At 37.9% G+C, this 21,742-nt stretch overlaps 1 protein-coding gene across 4 annotated transcripts in view; it reads left to right on the top strand.

Annotated features, from left to right (window-relative positions):
- The first annotated feature begins 1,224 nt into the window (after window positions 1–1,224).
- The window catches only part of MTM1 (myotubularin 1), a 44,378-nt gene continuing 23,860 nt past the window's right edge, over window positions 1,225–21,742 (top strand). For 2 of the 4 annotated variants that reach the window (XM_009331095.1, XM_009331079.1), the window contains exons 1-7: window positions 1,225–1,257; window positions 1,740–1,895; window positions 12,679–12,750; window positions 13,740–13,812; window positions 15,346–15,440; window positions 16,451–16,561; window positions 17,495–17,596. In XM_009331095.1, the coding sequence (XP_009329370.1) occupies window positions 12,688–12,750; window positions 13,740–13,812; window positions 15,346–15,440; window positions 16,451–16,561; window positions 17,495–17,596 (444 nt within the window). In that variant the 5' untranslated portion in view covers window positions 1,225–1,257; window positions 1,740–1,895; window positions 12,679–12,687. Of the gene's footprint in view, window positions 1,258–1,739; window positions 1,896–11,230; window positions 11,318–12,678; window positions 12,751–13,739; window positions 13,813–15,325; window positions 15,441–16,450; window positions 16,562–17,494; window positions 17,597–21,742 lie in introns of those variants that run through there. The other 2 variants (XM_009331087.1, XM_009331103.1) reach the window with 2 other exon arrangements.

Genomic DNA, 21,742 nt, shown 5'->3' with positions numbered 1-21,742 from the left:
CGGCTTCTCCTGACTCACGCCCTGATGTGCTGAATCAATCTGGAAGCGAGACGTTGCTGAAGCGCATAGCCCAGCGTCATGGCTTAGCAAAGACACCTTTGAACTGTAATTTTTACCTTTCCTGTAAAAAGAAATCCTCTCCTGTGATATGAAAATATTCCGAGTGCTCTTGATTCGCTTTCAGACTTTTAAGCCGCTGTAGTATTCATTTCTCACTGGCTTAAATTTTGTTCTGAAGCATGTGACTTCTTTCAGTGTTCACGGCTGAAAAGCTGAAACCTTCCATTTCAGAGCAAAGGTTTTTAGCTGATTTAAAACAAGAAATGACTTTTGAAGATGATAGACTGTTTCTGCTTGCTGGTCTTTGTGCTATGGCAGTCAAAAAGCATAATTCCTACTTTGTGTGATTGGTGTTTTTTGGTTGGTTTGTTTTTTGTGGTTTTTTTTCAGAGGTGCATGTAATTAAGAGCATAAGAAGGGTATTAGCTTTTTTCTTTTCACAGAAAGCCCCTTTTTTCTTGGTACTGTAGAAAGCAACATAGGCAAATTCAGTTTTAAAATTGTGTAGGTGTTAAGTGTTTTGCAGTTGGCCTGTAGATTGTCTTGTCACGACAAGTACTAATCAAAACTAGATATGTTTAAAAAGTACCTTGCCTCTACCGCATAATACCTGTTTTGGGGCAGTATTCTGCTTGTTGCTTGCTAGTAGCCATATATTTATTTATCATTAACCAGATTTGAAGGGCAGATATCTCATGGTACAGGATTAACACTGTGCAAAACCAAAACTTCTTTCCTGCTGTAGTTTTCTTTTTAATATAAATTTGTGGTTTAGGTTGTTAAAAAAAGTTAGGCTGTACAGTTATTAACAAAGCTGGTAAGCGCAATGAGCCTTAACACACAGAACTTCTGGGGCTGTATGTAGCTTCGTTGTGTGGCAAACGTCACAAGAGATGAGATGTAGAGGTATTTTCAATAAAATGCAGAATTTTCCCTTTTTGTACTGTTTATCATTCTATGCATGGTCAGAAGGAAACTTCCAAAAGATGCGCTTGGCGAAGAGGCGGGCTTGTAGCATCATTGAGGTTGAGCAAACTCTAGTGTTAATGTATTCCTGATATGCAGAGTTGCAGTGTTAACTAACAATAGTTAATTTAGAACGCAAGACTAATTTAATGAGAAGTAACTGTAAATCTTTAATATTGTGTGTTCTTTTAAAGGAGACAACGTACTAATTTTTCTAAGAACCCGAATCAGGTAAAATTAAGTTTTGTTTCATGGTCTATTCCTTCTGACTTCGCCAAGTTGCATAGCAGCTTTCATATGAAAGCAATTCCTGAATGTATTTGGGAAAAGAAACAAATAAATGGCAGTATTCTTTGGGAAAGGACGAGAGAGGAAATGCTTAAGTGTGTGCAGAAAGATGCCCAAATATGTATGGGGAACATAAGCATGGTTAAAAGTCTGCGTAAGATTTACACATTAGAAACACTTCAAAACCGTATCTTAAAGTTTTAGAAGAGAAAGTTCTTCTCAATTCCAACTACTGGATGCCAAACCTCCTGACAGAAGATAAAACATAAAAAGAACTAGTACTGTTTGTTTCCTTTCTCCAGAATGTTTTCAGTAGCAACTATTCTGGGGTTTTGCTTCCTTTCTGAAGTTTTTTAAAAAGTAATGTCAATTGAAATATTCTGGCAGTGCTAACAATGTCTTCCTACCTGCTCCATTCCTGTCAGGGGCCAGCTACAGCACAAAAGTCAAATGTTGTTTGAAAGTTGAAGGAATGAACACACTGCTGTCCTCTCATCTCACGCTGAAGTGGGCGTCTCTGTACTTTCTACAATTGAAATGACTTATTGAATCTGGAGGCTTCTGAGCAAGAGAAAACAAAAGTAAGTGTTTTCAAGTAGACTGGGTTACACTGTTGTGTTAAGATGGGGTGTGTGTTTTTCAACAAAATCTAAGTAACTGGTGCGCAACCTCTTTGCTGGGTTGTTGCATATAATGAATGGAAAGGCTGTATGCCAGAGACTGTGGATGTGGCTGGACCCATTAATGCATAACATACATAGGCAGATGTGGAATTCAGAAGTATCAAACTTTCTGTGCCCGGCAAAGTACCTGCCTGTTACTTGAAAGAGAGCACACCCAAAAGTGTGGTGCTGCCCCATGAATGACTTGGGCAGGATAGTCCCAATCTCCCCTTTCTTAGGGATTGAAGCAAAGAACGGCTTGTGGATGACTGCATCATAGTCCTTAGTCTACTTCTTTTTAAACAGAGACAAACTCAGAATGGTACTTTCTCCGTGGTACTATGTGTATTCAGAGAAGCAATTCATGTAGTGGAAGACAGAACTAAACACAGCAGATGAAAGAGGATGAGTCTGATGCATCGGTTGTACATGTTCTCAAAGGAAGGTTGGAGGAAAGCCTGAGTAGGGGATGTCATTTTAACTGTTACAGTGTCTTTTTTTTTTTATACAGTATATCATTATATAACAGATACAATTTCCATTTCTCTTGTGGAATCATCAGTTAAATCTTTAGCAATAGAACTACAGTGGCCTGAGGGGATATCTTTCAGGAAGAATGAGCAGAAAGCAACTGAAGGCTTTCTTAATAGAAAACTTTGAAGCTGGATTTGCTATCCCATAGGCTTTCCTGTCAACTGCATCAGGTTTTGACAATGTGGGAGGTATACATTCCCTGCAGGGGATGCAGAGTAGAGAAAATCGACTGGGTGGGTTTAGAAAGCCACAGATCAGCCTTCAGGCTTAGGTTTCCTACAGATGTAATGCTGATTCTAGAGGTAATGTGACAAATGGTTCCTAAAAAAACCCGCTCACTTCTGTCATGCCACCTAATCTAGCTGGATTTAACAGCTGCTGGCTGTACGTGGCTACATGCGTAGAGGGAAAACTACTGCTTTCTTTGATCCACTCACGTGATTGAACTTCCACTTTAGAACTCAGTTACCAGAGTAAATATTAAGAAAAAATCAGGAAACAAGATAATCATGGCAAGAGAAAGAAATTACACGTGGAACAAATACAGGAGAAGCAATAAGCGAGTACAAGTGGACAGAAATAAGTGTTAGCATAAATTACAAGGAATAGACCTCTGACAGTTGCTAGAAAACAGGCCTTAGCAATAATTATATTTATTACCACTGAAGCAGGTGCTGCTTGTCCTTGTTACAGTGATACAAAGCATGAGAAATACCTAACTAACAGATCAGAGTCCATCAGCAGATAAGTTACTTAGTGTCCATGATAGCATGTGTCCTACTGTATCATGTCTCTTTGTGAGAGAGCTTGTAATTCTCTTGCAAGAAAGCTTGCCAGGGTAAAAGCCAGGGATATCACCTTAAGCTACATTTTCAATATAATTTGAAAGGAGGAAGCAATTGGGCTGATAATTAGAAAAAGTAATACTACAAACTTTTATGTTAGGTCTTGTTGGAAATTGTGATTTACTTTGAAAATAGGGTGGGAGTCAAATTCCATGAGAAGTTAAGACAGTAAAAGAAAACCTTCAAATGGAGACAGGAGAAATATCAGTCCAGACAGAACTGAAGATTTTTTTACTCCCTCCAGCTATTATTTATTCAATACCTGGCTTCCATGTACAAGCTACAAGATTTTTTTTTTTAAAGAAACATATACCCAGAAGTGCATAGGATCTGGTGGCACTGAAAAAATATCTGCCAAACTTTCTGCCAAGCTGTTGCTACTTGCTGCCATTTGTAGAACTTCATTGTCAGGATATTATTTTTTGTTAGTGCAAGGTCTTCCTTCTAATATCTTCAAAACTACCTGCTATAGTGTAGGTATAAATATATGTATTATATAAATGTATACCTGCTATAAAATAGGAGTGGGCAGGCAACCGGCACACTTCTAATTTGTTTGCTGAATTAGCAGCCACTTGGCTGTTGTGAACTTTTGTTTGTTTGCACTTGTTCATATTGAGTCCTTTGGGGACAATGACTTGCCCTTTCAAATACAGGGCACATTAGAGAATAAGAGAATGCTTTTTCTGGGAGAGGGAGTGTTTCTGATTCTTTGCTAACAAATTCAGCAGTCTGTGTTGAGTTGTACAGCTTACCATTCACAGTCTAGCAGAGAATTGGCAACATGAGGGATTCTAGAGTGCATTTTTGTTAAAGACAGGAAGCCTGGTGGAGAATTGGCATTTAGCAAACAGGTAGATCCAGACTGCAAGTTTTCTTGTAAATGATGCTTTTTTTGTAGGATACAGGAATTTTTTTGTAATGCATTACTGACGAATTTGATTAACTGACTTAAAAACTTCAGTGCAGAAGAGCAAATACTAGTATGCATTCTACATGCACAGTATCCCATCGAGGCTTGTACTGCTGGCATGCTTTTTGTGTTCTAGTTATGGCTTGAATTGAGAAGGCTTTCAAAGAGACTTGAAAGCTCATATGGTTTCCCTGGAAAATTTAGATTTAGTGAGTACATGCGAATGGGGAATATCATTTAGACATTAAGAGAGAAGACCCACTAGTGGCATAATCCAGTCTCAGATCAGTAAAGTCATGAGGATCCACCTGAGGAAAGGTAAGGGCTGCAGACTCCATTACTAAGAGGTTACACTTGGAAGGATTTTACACCCTGTAACTGTGATGGTAAAGAAGAAACAGGAGATTCCGTGATCTAGCAATCCATGTTGACTCCAAAGATCCACTCTGGAATAAGTGCAGGTAGAAGCTTATGACTTGATATGCAAAGGTGGTTTGTTGGTGTACATCATAGGTATGATTTGCCCTTGAACTCTGATGGTAAGAAATCATAAGTGCTCTCAAGTGGTTTAATAGAGCCCCTTCCTTTTCCTGTTTAAATGATACTTACGTCTCACAGGTAAGTCAGTTTTCCTTTCTTTCTGTTTGCCATCAGTTGCATAACAAGTGGCAGGTAATTGTTACTGGCCACAAGTAAATACATGTAACTATGATGTCTGAATTGGCATTGCTCTAGGCTTGTTTTTGATGTCAGTACTGTATGACTTTTAAATGTTAAAATCTGTTTTTTAGTTAAGTAGTCTAAATGTATTAGGTCAGAGAGCATGAGCGACATCATTACGATTAATGATCAGGGGTGGAACACCCCTCTTCTGTGGAGAGGGTGTGAGAGTTGGGGTTGTTCAGCCTGGAGAGGAGAAGGCTTCAGGGAGACCTTATTGCAGCCTGTCAGTACTTAAAGAGGGCTTATAAAAAAGATGGCGGCAAACTTTTTAGCAGGGCCTGCTGCGACAGGACAAGGGGGAATGGCTTTAAACTAAAGGGGGTAGATTTAGACTAGATCTAAGGAAGAAATGTTTTACGCTGAGGGTGGTGAAGCACTGGCCCAGGTTGCCCAGAGAGGTGGTGGATGCCCCATCCCTGGAAACATTCCAGGTCAGGTTGGACGGGGCTCTGAGCAACCTGATCTGGTTGGAGGAGATGTCCCTGCCCACGGCAGGGGACTGGACTAGATGACCTTTAGAGGTCCCTTCCAACTCAAACTGTTCTGTGATTCTGTGATTCTATAAATGCTAGAGGCGAGGTGAAGTGTTAGCAGTGCATTCGCATAGGTGGGAAAACGAAATGAGCACTGTTAAAATTGAAGTAAAAACCACAGCTATACGGCAGATTGTAGTGGGATAAAAAATAGGAGAAAGCTTAAATATGTACGTATATTTTAAAATTCCATCCCAGGATAATTTTGTTCATTCTGTGATTCTATGATTATTTTTAAAAAAATAGTTTTGCTTCTAAAAAACCCCTGCATTGGTATCTTTCACTGTTGCAGGAAGTTGTGTTTTTTTTTTTTTTTATTTCCTTTGGAAATAAGTATAAGCAAGTATTTCTGTGGTGTGGATTTTCTGTGGGTTTTTGGTGTTTTTTTTTTTTTAAACTTTATCTGTTTGAAACTGGAATGCTCTGCCTTATGCTACTTATTTTTTGTAGCTTTGTTAAACTTTGGAGACTTCTGCTACCTTATTTTAGTTTCTGTTATTGAGTATAGTTCCTTTGTGTTAAAATATAACTGGTTAAATGAGTGTGAAAGAGATATGTATTTATTTCTGTGGGCTTGATTAGTTGGTTGTGGCACTTTGGTCTCACCGTGTTTCTTTTTGGTTGATTGGTTTGCTGTTTGGTTAGGGACAGCTGATGTCTGGAAAACTGCCTTCATTGCTGTAGATCTTTTTTGTGACTTGTTTTGTATCCCTGTATATCTTTATATCTAATTCAAAAATTTTATTAACCTTTAATGAGATGAATGACTACTCTTAACTTCGTTAGATTAAATGCTCATTTACTGGTGTTAAAGTTGCTGATGCTTATTTCGGTGACCCTCTGATATGATAACTTAGATGCTGTTGTTGGCTTGACCCTTCAGGACTGTTGCTTTTCCATATATATGTATATTTTTTAAAGGATTTATGTTCCTTTCTGCTTGATACTTAGAGTGAAATACTTTTTTTTCCCTTCTCTCTTCATGGTTGTCTTAGCTTAATTTTGCTACTGTCTTAGAAATTCCTAGAGTTCTGCTCTATTTTATATGTTATTTCTGAGAACCTATGTATTATGTGTTATCTCTTCTGTGCAGTTGTGGTGCTGACAGATGTGGTTTTGTTTTTAGGACTTTGTATTTTATGCTTTTCATTTTATTATGGGAAACACAAGGCAGTATATTCATACTGGCTCTGCAGGTTGTTACTGTACCAAATAAAACTCTACAATCTTTGTGTAACACCAGCATTCCTTGTCATTACGAACCTGCTTTTTCATTTTTTGCATCTTCTGTTTAAATGAGGGTGCAAGCAGCTTTTTCTACATGTCTGCACTAACTTACACTTACCTCTCAAACACAGTGGAAAAATTGTTTACTAATATAGTACTATTTTTCTTCTCTTTGAAATAATTTCTTATTTTATGTCAGGTCTAACTATGAAGATAACCTCATTTTTAACCTGGCAGATGCCTTCCAGATCTTAAATGATTAACCCAGTGCACTGATCGCTTTCAAGTGTCATATAATTGTCCAATTGTAACAGTAACTCTTTTTAGAAGTGCTCTAATTGTTTTCTGAATTACTATGACAGCAAATGAAGGGGCTTAATAAATTTTGTAACTGTATTTTTAGGAGAGGCCTTGGAGGTGCACAAACTTTTTTCGTTCTTGCACAAATCATTACCTGGAGCGGGATTATGAGAACCTTGGCATTACCCTGTGTGTGGTTATTGATGTGTGACAGAAATCGGAATGCTTCTAGAAAATGTTCAGTCGGACTTTTTGTTGTTCATTTTTACCATATTGATAAATCTGATTCTGGTAAAAGCAAATAATTCTCATGCTTATCCAGTTGCCCTTATATATATTTTTATATATACATACACTGTTTCAACTATAATAATATGTGTCACTAATGTTTTTTCATCATGTTTACCTCTTACTCAGTATGTTCTGTAAATGTCTTCTGTGTATGGTAATTAGCAGTTTAATTTCCTCAATCTTTCCAGATTAACATGTTGAACGTTATAGACTATACAAAGTTAAAAACTTCATTTTATGTTAAGTGTTGTCAAAATTGTTGTTGCTCCAAATGATTGATATAGGTACAAATTTGAAAGCGTTTTTTCCAAAGTTTTAATCCAGTGATGGAGGGTCAAAAATATTAAATATCTGGAAAGTGGTGCTCACAATTTACTTGATGCAGTTTACTTGATCTCAGATGTTTGTGGTAGCAATCCTTTGGCAGATGCAGATTATGTTGTGTTTGGGCATAAACTAGTTCTTTTACATGTAAAGATTTTAGGTTGACAAAAGCACAGCTCAGTTATACAATAATTAAAAATTATTTGGTGTGATTCTGGTGTGAAGATGAAGCCTTTAAAAGGACCAGCAAAATGTCAAATGAGCTTTAATTTGTTCCTGGATCATAAACAAAGAGAACTAGTTTCACCAGGCTGTTGTCAATCTAAACATGGCTTGTAAGAGTCTTGGTTGTCTTTCCAAGCTGCACTGTACACATCCTCTAACCTGTTGGCAGTGAAGAACCTTAAGGAAAGAGTAGCTGGTCATTTCAGGTTTCTTAACCCTCAAAAGCTTATTTACATGTTTTAAAGTTTATTTAGATTCTTTGTGTGGGCATATGCTTGTGTCTGTCGGCATTTATTAATAAGGAACAGATAGGATCCTTGAATTGACTTCTTAAAATCTGGCCTTCAGCGCCTACCCTTTCAAATGTCATTGTGCCTCCATTCCCATGAATCCTAGGAAGCACAAGTATAAATATAATCTTTAATGAAAATACAGATCCCAAGTAGTTTAATTGTTACTGTAAGATCATTGGAGCCTATGTTTCTTGGTAGTGTTACTATATTAAGTTCTAGTAACTTTAACAAAGCTTTGTTTATTAGTTCAAGTTAAATCCAGTAAAATTGCTTTGTCTCCTTGCTATTCTAGAGTCAGGGAAGAATGTTCAACTGTTTGTAACTGCAGAATATCATAAACAAAGTTGTCTTATTTGTTTTAAATTTGCAGAGTAATTGTACTTCTGTTCAGCTGCTGGCAAGCGTGTGGTTTGTATGGTTTTCAATTTTTGTGCAAGCATAGAAGTACATCTGGGTGATACTGGGGAATAAAATGTGTTTGCAGTGGAAAACTACTTGCAAGATTTTTCCCTGTGTGGAAGGACTACTGCTGCTCCATGATTATGAGAAAGTTGTAGCTATTTTAAGACTATGATGGAGTATGTTTTTGAATTGTTCATGGTAATATTACTTTGGGAGGTTGCCAGAAGCTGCTTCTACAATTTGACAGAAAAAGAAATAATATTATAAAATAATATTATAAAATGAACATGAATATTTCATGTTCATTTTAAATGTTTTTGAAAACTTGTTTGCTCTGTTGATATAGAGGTGTCCACTTTAAGGGTGTGTCCTCATTCAGTGGGTACTTTTAAATGAGAACTTAGTCTTGTCTGTTGCCTGAGGGTCACAGCAGCATAGAGTAATTCAGGTTGGAAGGGACTTCAGGAGGTCTCTAGTTCAGCCCGTTGCTCAAAGTAGGATCAGACCCAGTTGCTCAAAGCTTTATTCAGTTGGGTCTTAAAGACCTCTGAGGATGGAGACTGCAACCTCCCTGGGCCCTGTTTGCACTGCCTGACTGCCCTTACAGTGCAAAAGTAGGGTGTGGTTTTTTCCTTAAATCAAGCTGGAATCTGGTTTGTTTCGGTTTCTGTTGTGTCTTGTCCTCTCATCACTCACCACTTTGAGGACCCTGGCTCTGTCTTCTCAGAGGTACTACCTCAAAGGTACTGGTGGGCAGCTGTGAGGTCCCACTGGAGTTGGCTCTTCTTCAGGCTGAATGATTCCCAGCTCCCTCAGCCTCTCATTACAGGGCAGGCGCTCCAGGTCCTGGTCCTTTTGGTGACCCTCTGCTGAACTCGCTGCAGTTTATCAATGCCTGTCTTGTACCGGGCTCCGAACGCGGACACTGTTCTAAATGGGTGTTCTATAATGTAAAGTTTAATTACTTGACCATAGTTTACTTACAGAAATCAGGGAAATGTGGGTGTTAGAAATGTGCTTATTAGTATTCGGGTTTTTAAAGTGTGATTGGATTTCAAAGCAAAATTTGGGTAGCGTTAAAAGAATTCTTCCGCTTATATACTGATGAAATAACTTGCAGTAATTTTGGTGAAAATATTTGATGGATTTAAAAATATCTGACAGATAACACCTTGCCTTCAATACATATTTATTCAACTTGATTAGCTCTGAATAAGCCTAATTTGCATCGTTAAGGTGTTGGAAACGAACAGAGTAGTTGGTTGTAATTCTATAATGAAATATTCTGTAGAAATTGAAGTCAGTGAGTGAATTCATTCTCACTGTAAAGTATGTTTAAAGAAATCAGTCTCATGGAGGGTTGAGGGAATTTTACATGAAGTAAACTTACATGCACAGAAACACGCACATAAAGGTCTACTGCAAGAGCTGCAGGGACATCTTGTTTGTTTGCAGTGGCCTAGTGCGGTGGCAGAGTGGAGGGGAGGCAAGCTCTGTCCCGCTGTATTGTCAGGTTCTACAAAGAGAAATTTTTCTGAGAATCTGAAAGGATCTCTGCTTATTCCTTTTTATTTACACTGAGGTTTGGAAAAGTTATAGTCAGTGTTCTGGACTCAGATGATTATTTCGGAATCGTAACTCACCTCATGTAATCCTACAGTTCAGCCAAAACTTAGTGAATGTGCAGTAAGGGAGGAAATAATATAGAAAGCAAAGGAGGAAACAGAAGGCTTTTAAAACACTTCATACTGTTCCCTGTGTGAGCAGCAGAAGTATGCTACGATTGGTGGTAGTACTGAAAGGCATAAGCAATGTCCAAATGAGCTTGTGTTCGTATGAGCTTAGGCAGTGGGTGGCACCGAGGTGAGTGTCCAGGATCCTGGGTGGGCTCACGCGACCTCTGCTGAAGCTTGTCTTTCTGTGGCTTTGCTGGTGGACTAGCTGCGGTTGCAAGACCAACAGCTAGCTTGGGTGTGCCTGTACCTGCTGCAGTCAAAATTTCCTTTTTGCAGTGCACATCTATTCAGGGTTGCCACATCTTTTAAAAGTCACTTTTCTAGGGCTTGTTTATGCTCACTTGTCTCTCATGGTCGGTGCAGCCTTAATTTAAATTTATGTGAGCTCCAGTTAAAACCACTTTCTATGCTGACATAGAAAAACTGGGGCTGCTGTGCCGTTGTCTTTTTGCTTCGCCTGGTATTTCTCACTTAAAATATGCACAAAAACCACTTCATGTGGAAAACATTTTAAAACAAGCTTCTGAATAAATATACCTTTTACCTTTATAAATATCTGGTTATTAGAAAACTTAAGCTTCTATAAATTAAGGAAAGTCATCTGAACAAATATTGGATGTTCACAAGTTAACATAGCAATACAGAAAAAGTTAAATCTACCTTAAGTTTTATAGTATGCAAGCTATTGCAAGAAAGGAAAAACTGTGAAAATATCTTCTCTTAATCTTCTAGTCAAAATTATAGTCAAAACATTAGCCTCCAGTGTTGCAATAGTTTTTCTGTGGAGGGTAGTTTGAAAGAACAATGATTTAATGTTGATTGCTAATAGCTTTTCATTTAAATTGTTGGCGTTGCACTAAAATTAGTTCAGGACCCCTCTGTTTCAGTGTTGGGAGAATGCTGAGACTGCTGTAGACCCAGGAAGGAAGTAATACCTCTGTGTGACAGGGTCGCACAGGCTCTGTGGCATTCAGCTTTCAATTTTTCAACTTAATGTGGGTTCCTTTCTTTTTTCTTTTTTTTTTTTTTTTTGGTGGAGGGGTGTGATTTTTATACTGATAAGGTGTATCACTGAATATTAGTTTTAAACACAATGTCAGGTTTCCTATGTTTTCTTTATGACATATGGAAGATTTAGGCACTGTAAGGAAGTAAGAAACCTGTAGAACTTCAGGTCATGGCTTTCCACTTTCTTCCTGCACAGACACCTTCCTGTATTGTTATAGTAACTTAAAGCATTTTGGATCTTGCAGTTTAATCTGTCACTGTCGCTTGTGTAGGACTGTTGCAGTGTCACTGTGAGCCCGCTGTTACGAAGGAGCACGGGCTGATTTGTCATGGTGCAGAGAAATCTGTGCAAACTTTTTTTCAGTGTTGAGAGGGAAGAGAAAGTGCTTGTTTAAGGCTGCAATGTTTCATTTATGGAATAGAAGCAAAGATTGTGTGGTCTGTAATCACCTCCCCCCCGCCCCCCCCCCCCCCCCCCCCCCAAAACTCTTCAAGGTTGCTGTACGATGTCAGATGGTCTTGATGAAGGGCGTGTGACTAGTGAAAGGGAAGTGTAATTTGGTACGAAGTTACTGTTTGGAGTAACTTCAAGTGTGAGCGTTTTCCCAGTGTTTGTTCAAGAGATCCCTTGTGCAATGTCAGGAAGCGATTAAGAAGATGAATCCTGTATCATGTGATTCTGTCTTTAATCAATACCATTTAAAAAAAAAAAAATCGTTTTCCTTTAAACATATCAAGGCTATTCAGGCCAGAAGGCTGGACACTCCCCCTTCTGGTGTGCTAACTGAAGTTTCAGTTTAGGAAATGGGGGATTGTTTTTAAATGTAGAAGTTCTGTGGAACTCCTGCTTTTTCCTTCTCACTTTTTTTTTTTTCTTTTAATTCAAACACTTGGATGTATTGACATGCTTGTGATTTCAGGAGCTGTGCAATAATTTTATAGTTTGTTCCTGTTTTCCTAAATGAAGTCTTAATACAAATGCTCCAAGGAGGTTGCATTTCATAGTATGTGTACCTGTTGCTTAAAACAAGCACTCTAATGACTGTTGACTGAACTAATAATAGTATTTAAACAACTGAATTCCAAAATATAGCTTGAGTCAGAATATTCCTTATAATAAGAACCAATCTTGGAGCTAGTAATGAATTTCTTGTTTGATTTGGATGCTTTTAAATAGTGACCTTCAATTACAAGGCATTGTGTAATTTTATAAATTAATAGTAACTTGCAAAACATTCTTGGAAGCTCTTGATGTCTACCTGTGGACCTCCAAAGTCTAAAATCTCTCCTGTAAATAGTCTGTAGTCCAGGAGGAAGTTTAAGTCTCCAATTTGTGCTTTTTCATCAGATACCCGGTATGGCCTCATCATCAACACCTAAATACAATTCAAACTCCTTGGAGAGTTCCTCAAGTAAAAGGGTGAGTGTAACTTTTTACATATTTTTTACGTCAGAGGTCCCAGAGATCATTATCGTCCATATTTGGGTAGAAAAATTAGTATTTGAATGACTTTTTTTCTTGAATGTATATACTTATTTTTATTGCTAAATTTCTAATGCAGTTAACTGAGTTGATTTAAATATCTTTCAGACTGGATGGGTGAAATATTCTCTGTATCACAAGTTATTAGAGCCTCCTTAAAATCAATTCTAATATACTTACTCTTATCCTTGCTTTCTACATCGGAATATTCTGTGGCATTCTTGAAAATTTTTGGCACTTTGATGCTGTAGAAAGATTCTGTACTGCAGTTGATAAGTTATACCTAGTTATATTTGGCTGGCTCAGTTTTAAAGTGTTCATCTGTAGTGGGAAATATATTAAAGCAATCTAAATGGTATTCCCCTCTGCTTTTTGATGCTGCGTGGCTGAAGAAAATGTAACCTGTGTGCAAGAAAACAGAAACTAAGGCTTTATTTAGCTTTTTAAGCATTTCTTCAAAAACAAAGATTATTTTCTATTAATCATTCTTAAAAACTACTGAATGCGGGAAAGTCACAAAAGAGTAGATTGTGTGTAATAGTTGTGAGCATGTTGCTTAAGTGATTTCAGTTGATTTGTTCTTCCAAACCCAGCATACTTGGAAAATTAAATGCACAAAACTTTCAGAGAACTTACAATATAGAAATTTAATTCCAATTTAATGCAAATATAGTTAACTATTCTTTTAGAAGGAGAAAGACTAAAATATGCTTATGTTTCAGATCTGTTCAACCTTTAATTGTTTAATAGTTGCAGTTTAGGATAGTGGAGTGTTTCCCTGTTTTGGTTTAGTCTGTCAGTTTCTACTGTGGAAAAACCTGTTTTTCCCATGCAGAAATTACCTTTAAGATTTTTTTTTTTTTAATCTGGAACTTGAAAGAATTGTAAATAAAATACGATGTGCTGTTGTACTTCTCTTTCTTTAGACTCTAAAAGATGGAACTAACTGGGAACAAAATGAAGAAATACCTCGTCTGCCAGGAGAGACTAGAGTTACAGGTATGAAGCTATATAGCTGCCTAATGCAGTGTATGTTTAGGAGTCTGGCATATACATGTATCTTACTGGATTGTTTCATAATTTGGACTGGTTTGGGCTGGGGGCGGGGGTAAGTCATGCTAAAAATGTCATGAATTTTTTTAAGTGATAGGGACTTTTTATTACTTATCACAAATAACTTTTTAAGTCTTCAAAATCTTGGTTTCCACACATGGCAGATCCTCCCATACAAAGAAATTGCAAGGCAAGACGCGTCATAATCGTATCTACAGACTAAGTAGCACGTGTCTAGTGATGAGTGCCCCTCCAAGCTTTCCGAAGTCAGGAGAATTCTACATGCCACCCACTGTGTATTGATATTGTGTATGGTAGTGTGGAACCTTAGCCCAAACTGTGACTACCCTAAGTACAATCTTACGCTTCCTTGACACAACATGGCATGCATGTAGCTACTATGCACTTGTTAGCCTTTACATACAGTAATGTTGTAGCCTAAGGAAGATTAATGTATTGTGTACAGTGGTTTCTTACTTGATGGAGGCTCTTCCTGGAATGGAGCCTTCCACTCGTGGAAGTTTATGTTGAGGTATCAGAATGCAACTGAAAGTGGTCTGTCTTTTATTTGTGAAGCCTCTCCTTCCCCCCAGCCCGAGGATTTGTTAGGTGGGTTTGTAAGCAAGATTGGCTGAGGTAAAACCAAAGTGGTGATTCAGAGGAAGTAGTTATGTTTTTAATGAGGAAAGTCGTGGGGAAGGCATGAGGGAGAGGGTGTGGAACCAAGATGAACGTTTGATATGATCCTTATGAAAACTGTCTATGTTTTGGGGCAGCACGTGGGAAGGAGGGTGCTTGTTGTGGAAGGCAGATAAATAGATTGGGCCAAAGAAATGAGTGGACAGGGAGAGATAGGTGGTTTGTAGTGCTTCACTTAAGTCTTTGACGGCATTGCTTCAGTTAAATCTTTGGTTTTTGAGTAGTATGTGTTAGTACTCATTTTGTTATTGTCCTTGCTGAAACACTGCTGATGGCCCTGCTGTATTTGATTGCCTCAAATTGAAATGTAAAGTTTCCCTTCAGGATGGTGAGTTCCCTAAACGCTTTACATTTTGAACTACTCATTTCAATACAGAATTGGTTACAGAGCACTGAAAGATGTGATAGTATCAACAGAAGAATGTATTTGTTCTGGGGTAGTGAACAGACTGGTTCAGTAATCACAGAGAGGACTTAAATCTACTCGCTGTTCTATGTCCTGCCCTCTCCCATGTAGTGCAGAGAAAGAGAACACAAATGTAACTAGGGAAGACTACTGAAATCTGCTGATTTAATTTGGGCAAGTTTAGTACATGAAACTTTCACATTTTCTTAATAATTCAAGTGGACAAAATTCAGATTTATTACTTCTAAATTCATTCATCTCTCAGTGGCTCTTATGAGTGCAGCTGTCTTTATTTTACTGCTACTTAACTGATCCTGTCCTTAGCTCTGATTTTTTCTTTTCACAATCTTTAAGAAATGCTGCATTTCTTACAGACAAGGATGTTATTTATATGTGTCCGTTTAATGGCCCCGTTAAAGGAAGAGTGTACATCACGAACTACAGGCTGTACTTAAGAAGTGTGGAAAATGTGAGTAATATGCCACAATTACTTCCGTGGGATGAGTTGGTTTTAAACCCCCTTCCCTTCACCCCCACTGCCTTTGATTTATTTTGTGGACAGTTCATTTGTTTTAGTTTTGGCACACGTGTGCTTGTGGAATTGCATGGGAGGCTTTTTACTTGAAATGGTCTGTAATGTTTGTAATAACCATATCTTAATTGTGTAATGACTAAATAGTAATTGCCTTTGTGCCACTGAGAAATCCGTATAAAAATGGAAGTTCTTTAAAGTTAAATGTGTTGTAAAAGTGATTTTTGCCTGGTATGATTACAGTTTAATTACTTACACTGAACTGATACCTTTCCTTTATCTTTTGTCCGTTGGAACTTTTTTGGTAGCTGTTCCCTTTACACTTATTCTGTGATAGATCAAGGGCAGCAACTAATGATGTGCAATAGTTCTTAAAATAGCTATCAGTAAACCAAGATTTTGATTGTCCTTGCTGTTGGAAAAGAAATACTTTCATCATGTGCAGGGCAGGGGGGGAGTAGTAGTGTGTTCAATAAACAGCAACATGAAAGAGAATAAAATGTGCTTGTTATCTTTTTCATAATTTTTTTTAAATAAGGTTTTAGGATTATTGAACTGAGGTCATTCTGGTTGCAGCTAAGTCTACTAGTAATCTCTTTTTTATTTCGTTCTCCTTCATTCTGTGTATCAATAAAGCGGTCTTAGCAAGCAGAGGCAATCAGAAGTATGTAGCAGAAGGCATCTTTTAGGGTGTTGCCACCTTTTTTCCCTGCATACTGTATTAGGCATGAAGTATTTCTGTTGCATGTTAAATTGGATGATGGTCAAGGCTGTAGAGTGACTGTACAGACTTCGAAACATGTTGGGAGGGGGGACTTAAACACAGAAACACACTTTTGCTTCCTGCATGTATTTCTCGTCTGCTTTCTATTCTAGAATGCATAAGAACATTTTGCATGAGTCTTCTTTTCAGATTAATCTTGTCCTTACTCAAACTTTCCTTGCAGGATCCAGTTGTGGTATTGAATGTTCCATTGGGCGTAATTTCAAGGATTGAAAAAATGGGAGGAGCCTCAAGCAGAGGAGAGAACTCTTATGGATTAGATATAACCTGTAAAGTAAGACTTTCCAGTAATTCAATAGGAAGTGAAATCTGGAGGTTCCTTTTCTCACTGCTTACCTATTTATAGGAATGAAAAAACACACGTTCCTCACGGCTGAATTTAAAAAGAGCTTTTCGGAACTGGACAGGGAAATACCTTTTGTATAAAGGGCTATTTAACTGTCCTCTCTGCATGTGAGGAGAGGGATTGGTCTTCCTTTCCGAATCACTAATCGACAAGGGGTTTTGCACAGTAGTCTTGTTTTAGGGCATTATTCCTGCATTGCTTCATTATTTCATTTGTTCTAAAAGTAATTTTTTTATAATCCTAAAATCTTCAAAGAACACCTCAAATGGGGGTTTTGTAAGCTGTAAGGGCAGTGAAAAGGTTATGTAACAGCTATCTCTATTTCCTTAGTCTCACAAAAAAAATTACGTTGCCATGAAAAAATACGGTCATGGGGGCGTTCACAGTGGATGATTCAGGAACCTTTATTTGACTCATTAATGGAGTATGTATACACACTTGATTCTTAGTAGTTAATGCGCAGATTGCTTATTTTTGACGTTAGTGATGAGAAAATAGCTAGGGACAATGTAGTCTAGACAGATTATTAGCAAATTTTCATTTTGAAAACATAGAGTAACTCCCATCCTGCAAACATTCAATAGCCCGTGAGACTTTTTAGTGCATCAGATAGAGTCATTTCTGATGGCTTTATGCCAAAGCAGCGTTTGCACCACACAGAATGTGGTACTACTTTATTTGGAGAATTCTTATGCTCTATTCTATTTTATGGGATAAGAAATAAAACTGAACATTCACAATGGTTTGAGGCACATTGCAAGCAGATTCTAAATCATGTTTAGTGTATAATATAGCATTTGTATGTCAGATAAAAGTATCTTACTGCTTTGGTTCACTTAAAAGATAATGCTTTTGTTTTAGGATATGAGAAATTTACGGTTTGCATTAAAACAAGAAGGGCATAGTAGAAGAGATATATTTGAAGTCCTCACAAAATATGCTTTTCCCCAGTCACATAACTTGGTAAGTTACATCATTTATGCTATTGAGTTGTCTTAATGCAGAGTTGTTGCCAATTAACTTTAACTGTTTGACCTACTAATGGGCATCATGGCTGCTTAAAAAGAATAACCACAGAATCTGGTGTCAGCATAAACTAAAGAGAATTAATGTTTTTATTTTGTACATGTACAACACTTACATCTATGTATTTGTAAAATTATGGACGCTATATGCTATACTTCAGGTAAACTACTGAGCACCTCTGGTCCATACAGATTTCATTGCTTAGAAACTGCAAGTTATCCTTCCTAATTAGGAAATATTGTAGTACACGCCTTAGCTGATTTCTTGAAAAAGTTAAACTATTGGCAGTCTCCAAGGCAATGATAAATACGAATCACCAAGAGTTTTACTTCAGGAAAAGAAGACGTGGTAAGAAAACACTTGTTTTATTGATGAAACTTGATGAAGAATATAACAGGCAGCTAATACAGTAATGAATTTACACAGATTTATTTCAGGTTTAAAAAAAAATCTTATGGAAGGAATTGAGTGACAATGATGTTAACTAACGATTAACTTCCGTTTCTTTGCCAAAATCTGTGTACTGTGCTTGGTGGATCATTTTGACATCTCTTTAGTAAATGCTTTATTTTCTCTTGTAAAATTCAGTTTACATTTTATTGGGGTGCTTTCATTTAGGATAATTGTATAAGAGCTCTCTTCACAAAATGTTGGAGGGTTCTGCTATGAATTTTTAAGACCTTTGTTCAGAGAATTGTTGAGTATATGAGGCTGCAGCAAGAATCTTATTTCCTTCTCCGAAGAGTACAGCCCATTCATTGACATGTCTCTATAATAAACATTTAATTCTTTAAAACTTTTTTTCAGAAATTTTGGACTCTGTATGCAAACAGTCTGTGGAATGAAAGCATACGGAAAAATAAATGCTTTTGCGTAGAATATTTTGTAGTGTTCACAAATAGGTCTTAAGAAATGAAACTGAGATTTCTACCTTTGGGTAGGTGTGAGAAGTTGTACTGACAAAGAAAACTGTTGTAGAAGTAGTTAATATATCTCTAACTCTACTGCTGGCATTTTATGCATCTTACAATAGAGAATGATTGAAGCATAACAGGTTATATGGACTTCGAAAGGATATTGGAAAAGAGAGAGAAAGCTATATGTAGAAATATCAAATTGTAGAGAAGTTTAGGTCAAAAGGGGCTTCTGGACATCATCTGGTCCAGGCTTCTGTTGCAAGTAGGGCCTTAGATTAGGTTATGCAGGACATGGTCAAGCCTAGTCTTGAATGTTTCCTGTGAGGTAGATTCCGTCATGTCTCTGGGCAATCTCATCCAATATTTAATCGTTCTCATGGTGAAGAATTGTTTTTTTTTCCTTACATTGAGTACCTGTGTGGATTTGTGTGTAGTGAATGTGGACAAATTAAGTTGTAACTGACTTAGGAGAGTCCCTTGTGGGGATTTTTTTTTTTTTAATGATGTCCAATCCAACTACAGGGCTTGAATAACATGGTGATGAGATGTGGACTTGTGCTAGGTTTTGTCATCCAAAAAGACCTGGTGTTCCTGTCTAGTGATGGTAGTGAGTAATGTGTGGAGTAGTACACTTCCTGCTTTGTTTGTTGCACCTAGTAAAGCTCGTCATTACATGGCCTGGCCCATTTTGTATGTAACTGGCCAATAAAAGTTATGCTCAATAACAAAAGGCTCGGTCAAGGCAGAGGTAATCTTGCCTTCAGATTCAGTAAAGCACAAAACTTAGGAAGATAATGACAATATGGATGACAATGGCCGTACTTTATATCTCTTAGCTATGTCTGGAGCAGGGTATAACCATTAGAAATTATTACTTTGGAGTGAAATAAAGTGAGCCTATGTTATATCATGAAGTTGCACCTGTCCTTATTTTCTAATGTCACAATGTGGATGAGCCCTTAACTTTAAAATTAACTAAGCAAGTGTGTGATATTTTTGGTGTGCTTTTACCGTATTTCAGCAAGCAGTTCAAATTGATCCTGCCAAAGGTAGGCATTTCTGCCTGGTTGTTCATTCCTGCCTTGGTTTTCAGATAGGGAACTGAAAGGCACTAAACCTAAACAAGGAGAAAAGAAGAAAAGCTTTACTCTGAGTCATTTCCTGAATCTTGTTAACCCAATGTGAGGATGGGGTCAGGGCATCTATGGGTGGATGTGAATGAAGAGGAATGATGGGACTGCCTCTTTCAGTGGCTGGTTTAGAACAAGGTTTCACTGTCTGAATGTGACAGTATGTCTGGGCTGTGCATGCCTGCCTTCTCCTTTGAATGTACGCTAACACTCTGACCATGCAGCCGGCTTGATCAGGGAGATCTCTTATAAAGAACGTGCTGTGGCTTCACGTGACAGCTGTGTGAAGATGGCAACCCTCTGCTACTCAAATGCTGAGCTCTTGCTTTTCTCTGGTCTCCTTCTCTCTACCTTCCAGCCATGTGGTTGATTATTCCTCTTATACCAAACTGGCTTGGTATAATCACCAAGTAAGCCAGTGTAGCTTGCTTATCCAGCACAAAATATTCTGTTTTCTGAGTTAGTCTTGAGCTGCTTTTAATAATTTGAGGAGACCTGGTTTGAAATCAGTATGCACCAGAACCAGTGCAAGAGAGCGCATGTGAGTGGAACAGGGAGCAGGCAGGAGAGAAGAGGGATGTCCTGTTTTTAGCAGTGGTAAAATGGTAATTTTGCTCAGACCACCTTGTGGAACTGCATCCCTGATCTTCAGCTGATTCAGCAGCACTGATGCTTGTGCAGCTCTGCAGTGGAAAGGAGGTATCATCAGGACAATAAAGGTCTAAACCTTTACTGTCCTGATTTTTATCTGTATTTTTATATTTTATGTCAAATTTTTGTCTGTAGTGGAACCATATCCTCAGAGCTGATCCTAAACAAGAACTTTTTGAGGTGCCTTGCTTCCATTTTCTTCATGCTATACCATTCTCGGACAAATGGATGGTAAATACAGTCCAAAACATTATTTCTGTGTGGAGTGTACTTACTGTTTTCAAGGTTTTTCTCCATCACCATCCCAACAGTAGTGTTTGAGAGCCTATAATAAATCACAGGTCTGTTCACAACTGTTCGTCAGTGTCTCGACATCGTCCTGTGTGCTTACTTCCAGAAGGTAATTCTTGTCTCTCTCCAGTTTGAGCATAGGTTGGGTTCAGATCTCCTTGAATCGATAACATAATGTAAAATCTGATAGTTCATCTGACTGACAGCTTAGTTGATATGGAACAAACAGCTGCTATCCATAATCCTCTGTTGCATTTGTGAACTTGGGCTAATTGAAAGAAAACCGTTGCTGAAAGTGTTTTTTGCATAGAATATTTTGTAGTGTTGACGAATAGGTCATATACCCAAAACACTCTTTTCTTTTACTGCAATATTGTTCTAAGTCTGAATGTCTCTTGTGTGTAGGGTTTTTTTTTTTTTAAATTTCCAACCATTTTTGTTGAATTTAGACATATCTAACGAAGCTGCAGTTGATTTAATTCCTGGGAAAATAGGCTGGGTGCAACAGGAGCTGTGGAGAGGTGCTTTTTCTTGGAGAGGCAGGATTAATGACGAGAGAAGGGAATGGAATTTTGTTTGTGGAGGGAAGAAAGAAATGAGTGGAGGTTAGGGTAGAGGCTCAGAGTACTTAAACCTTCCTTCTCCCCAAACAGTACTTTAGCAGGGATGTGCCATAGATGTGGAGGGAAGGAAAGATGTGTGAAGAAGGCATGGAGTGGAACTGGTCAACTTTTTATTATACTCTGGTATTTGAAAGGCTTGCCTGTGTGCATAATGATGCACTGAGAGAGGTTGGCAGGGCTTTTCTGCTTTGTGGAGTCATGCGATTCCTATAGCATGTAGTTTGCTTCTCTGACCTTCCTCTGCCCGACGCACTCTGAAGGATATAAATATACACCCAGCTGGTCCATACTAAATGCCTGTGGGCAGTGAAGCGACTTCCCTGTTTTCATCCTGACACAAGAGGTGTGTGTATGTGAGGGGCACTAATACGAAGGAACCCGTATCCACAAAAAGCTAAGCCATTTCACTAGTATTTTCACTAAGATAGCACCTCTCAAATCTTATGTCAAGTTATATGAGAACCTATGCAA

Source organism: Pygoscelis adeliae, unplaced genomic scaffold (genome assembly GCF_000699105.1).
Source record: "Pygoscelis adeliae isolate BGI_AS28 unplaced genomic scaffold, ASM69910v1 Scaffold100, whole genome shotgun sequence".
Taxonomy (NCBI): Eukaryota; Metazoa; Chordata; class Aves; order Sphenisciformes; family Spheniscidae; genus Pygoscelis; species Pygoscelis adeliae.
Note: the sequence above shows the minus strand (reverse complement) of the source record. Positions and strands in the feature narration are given on the sequence as shown.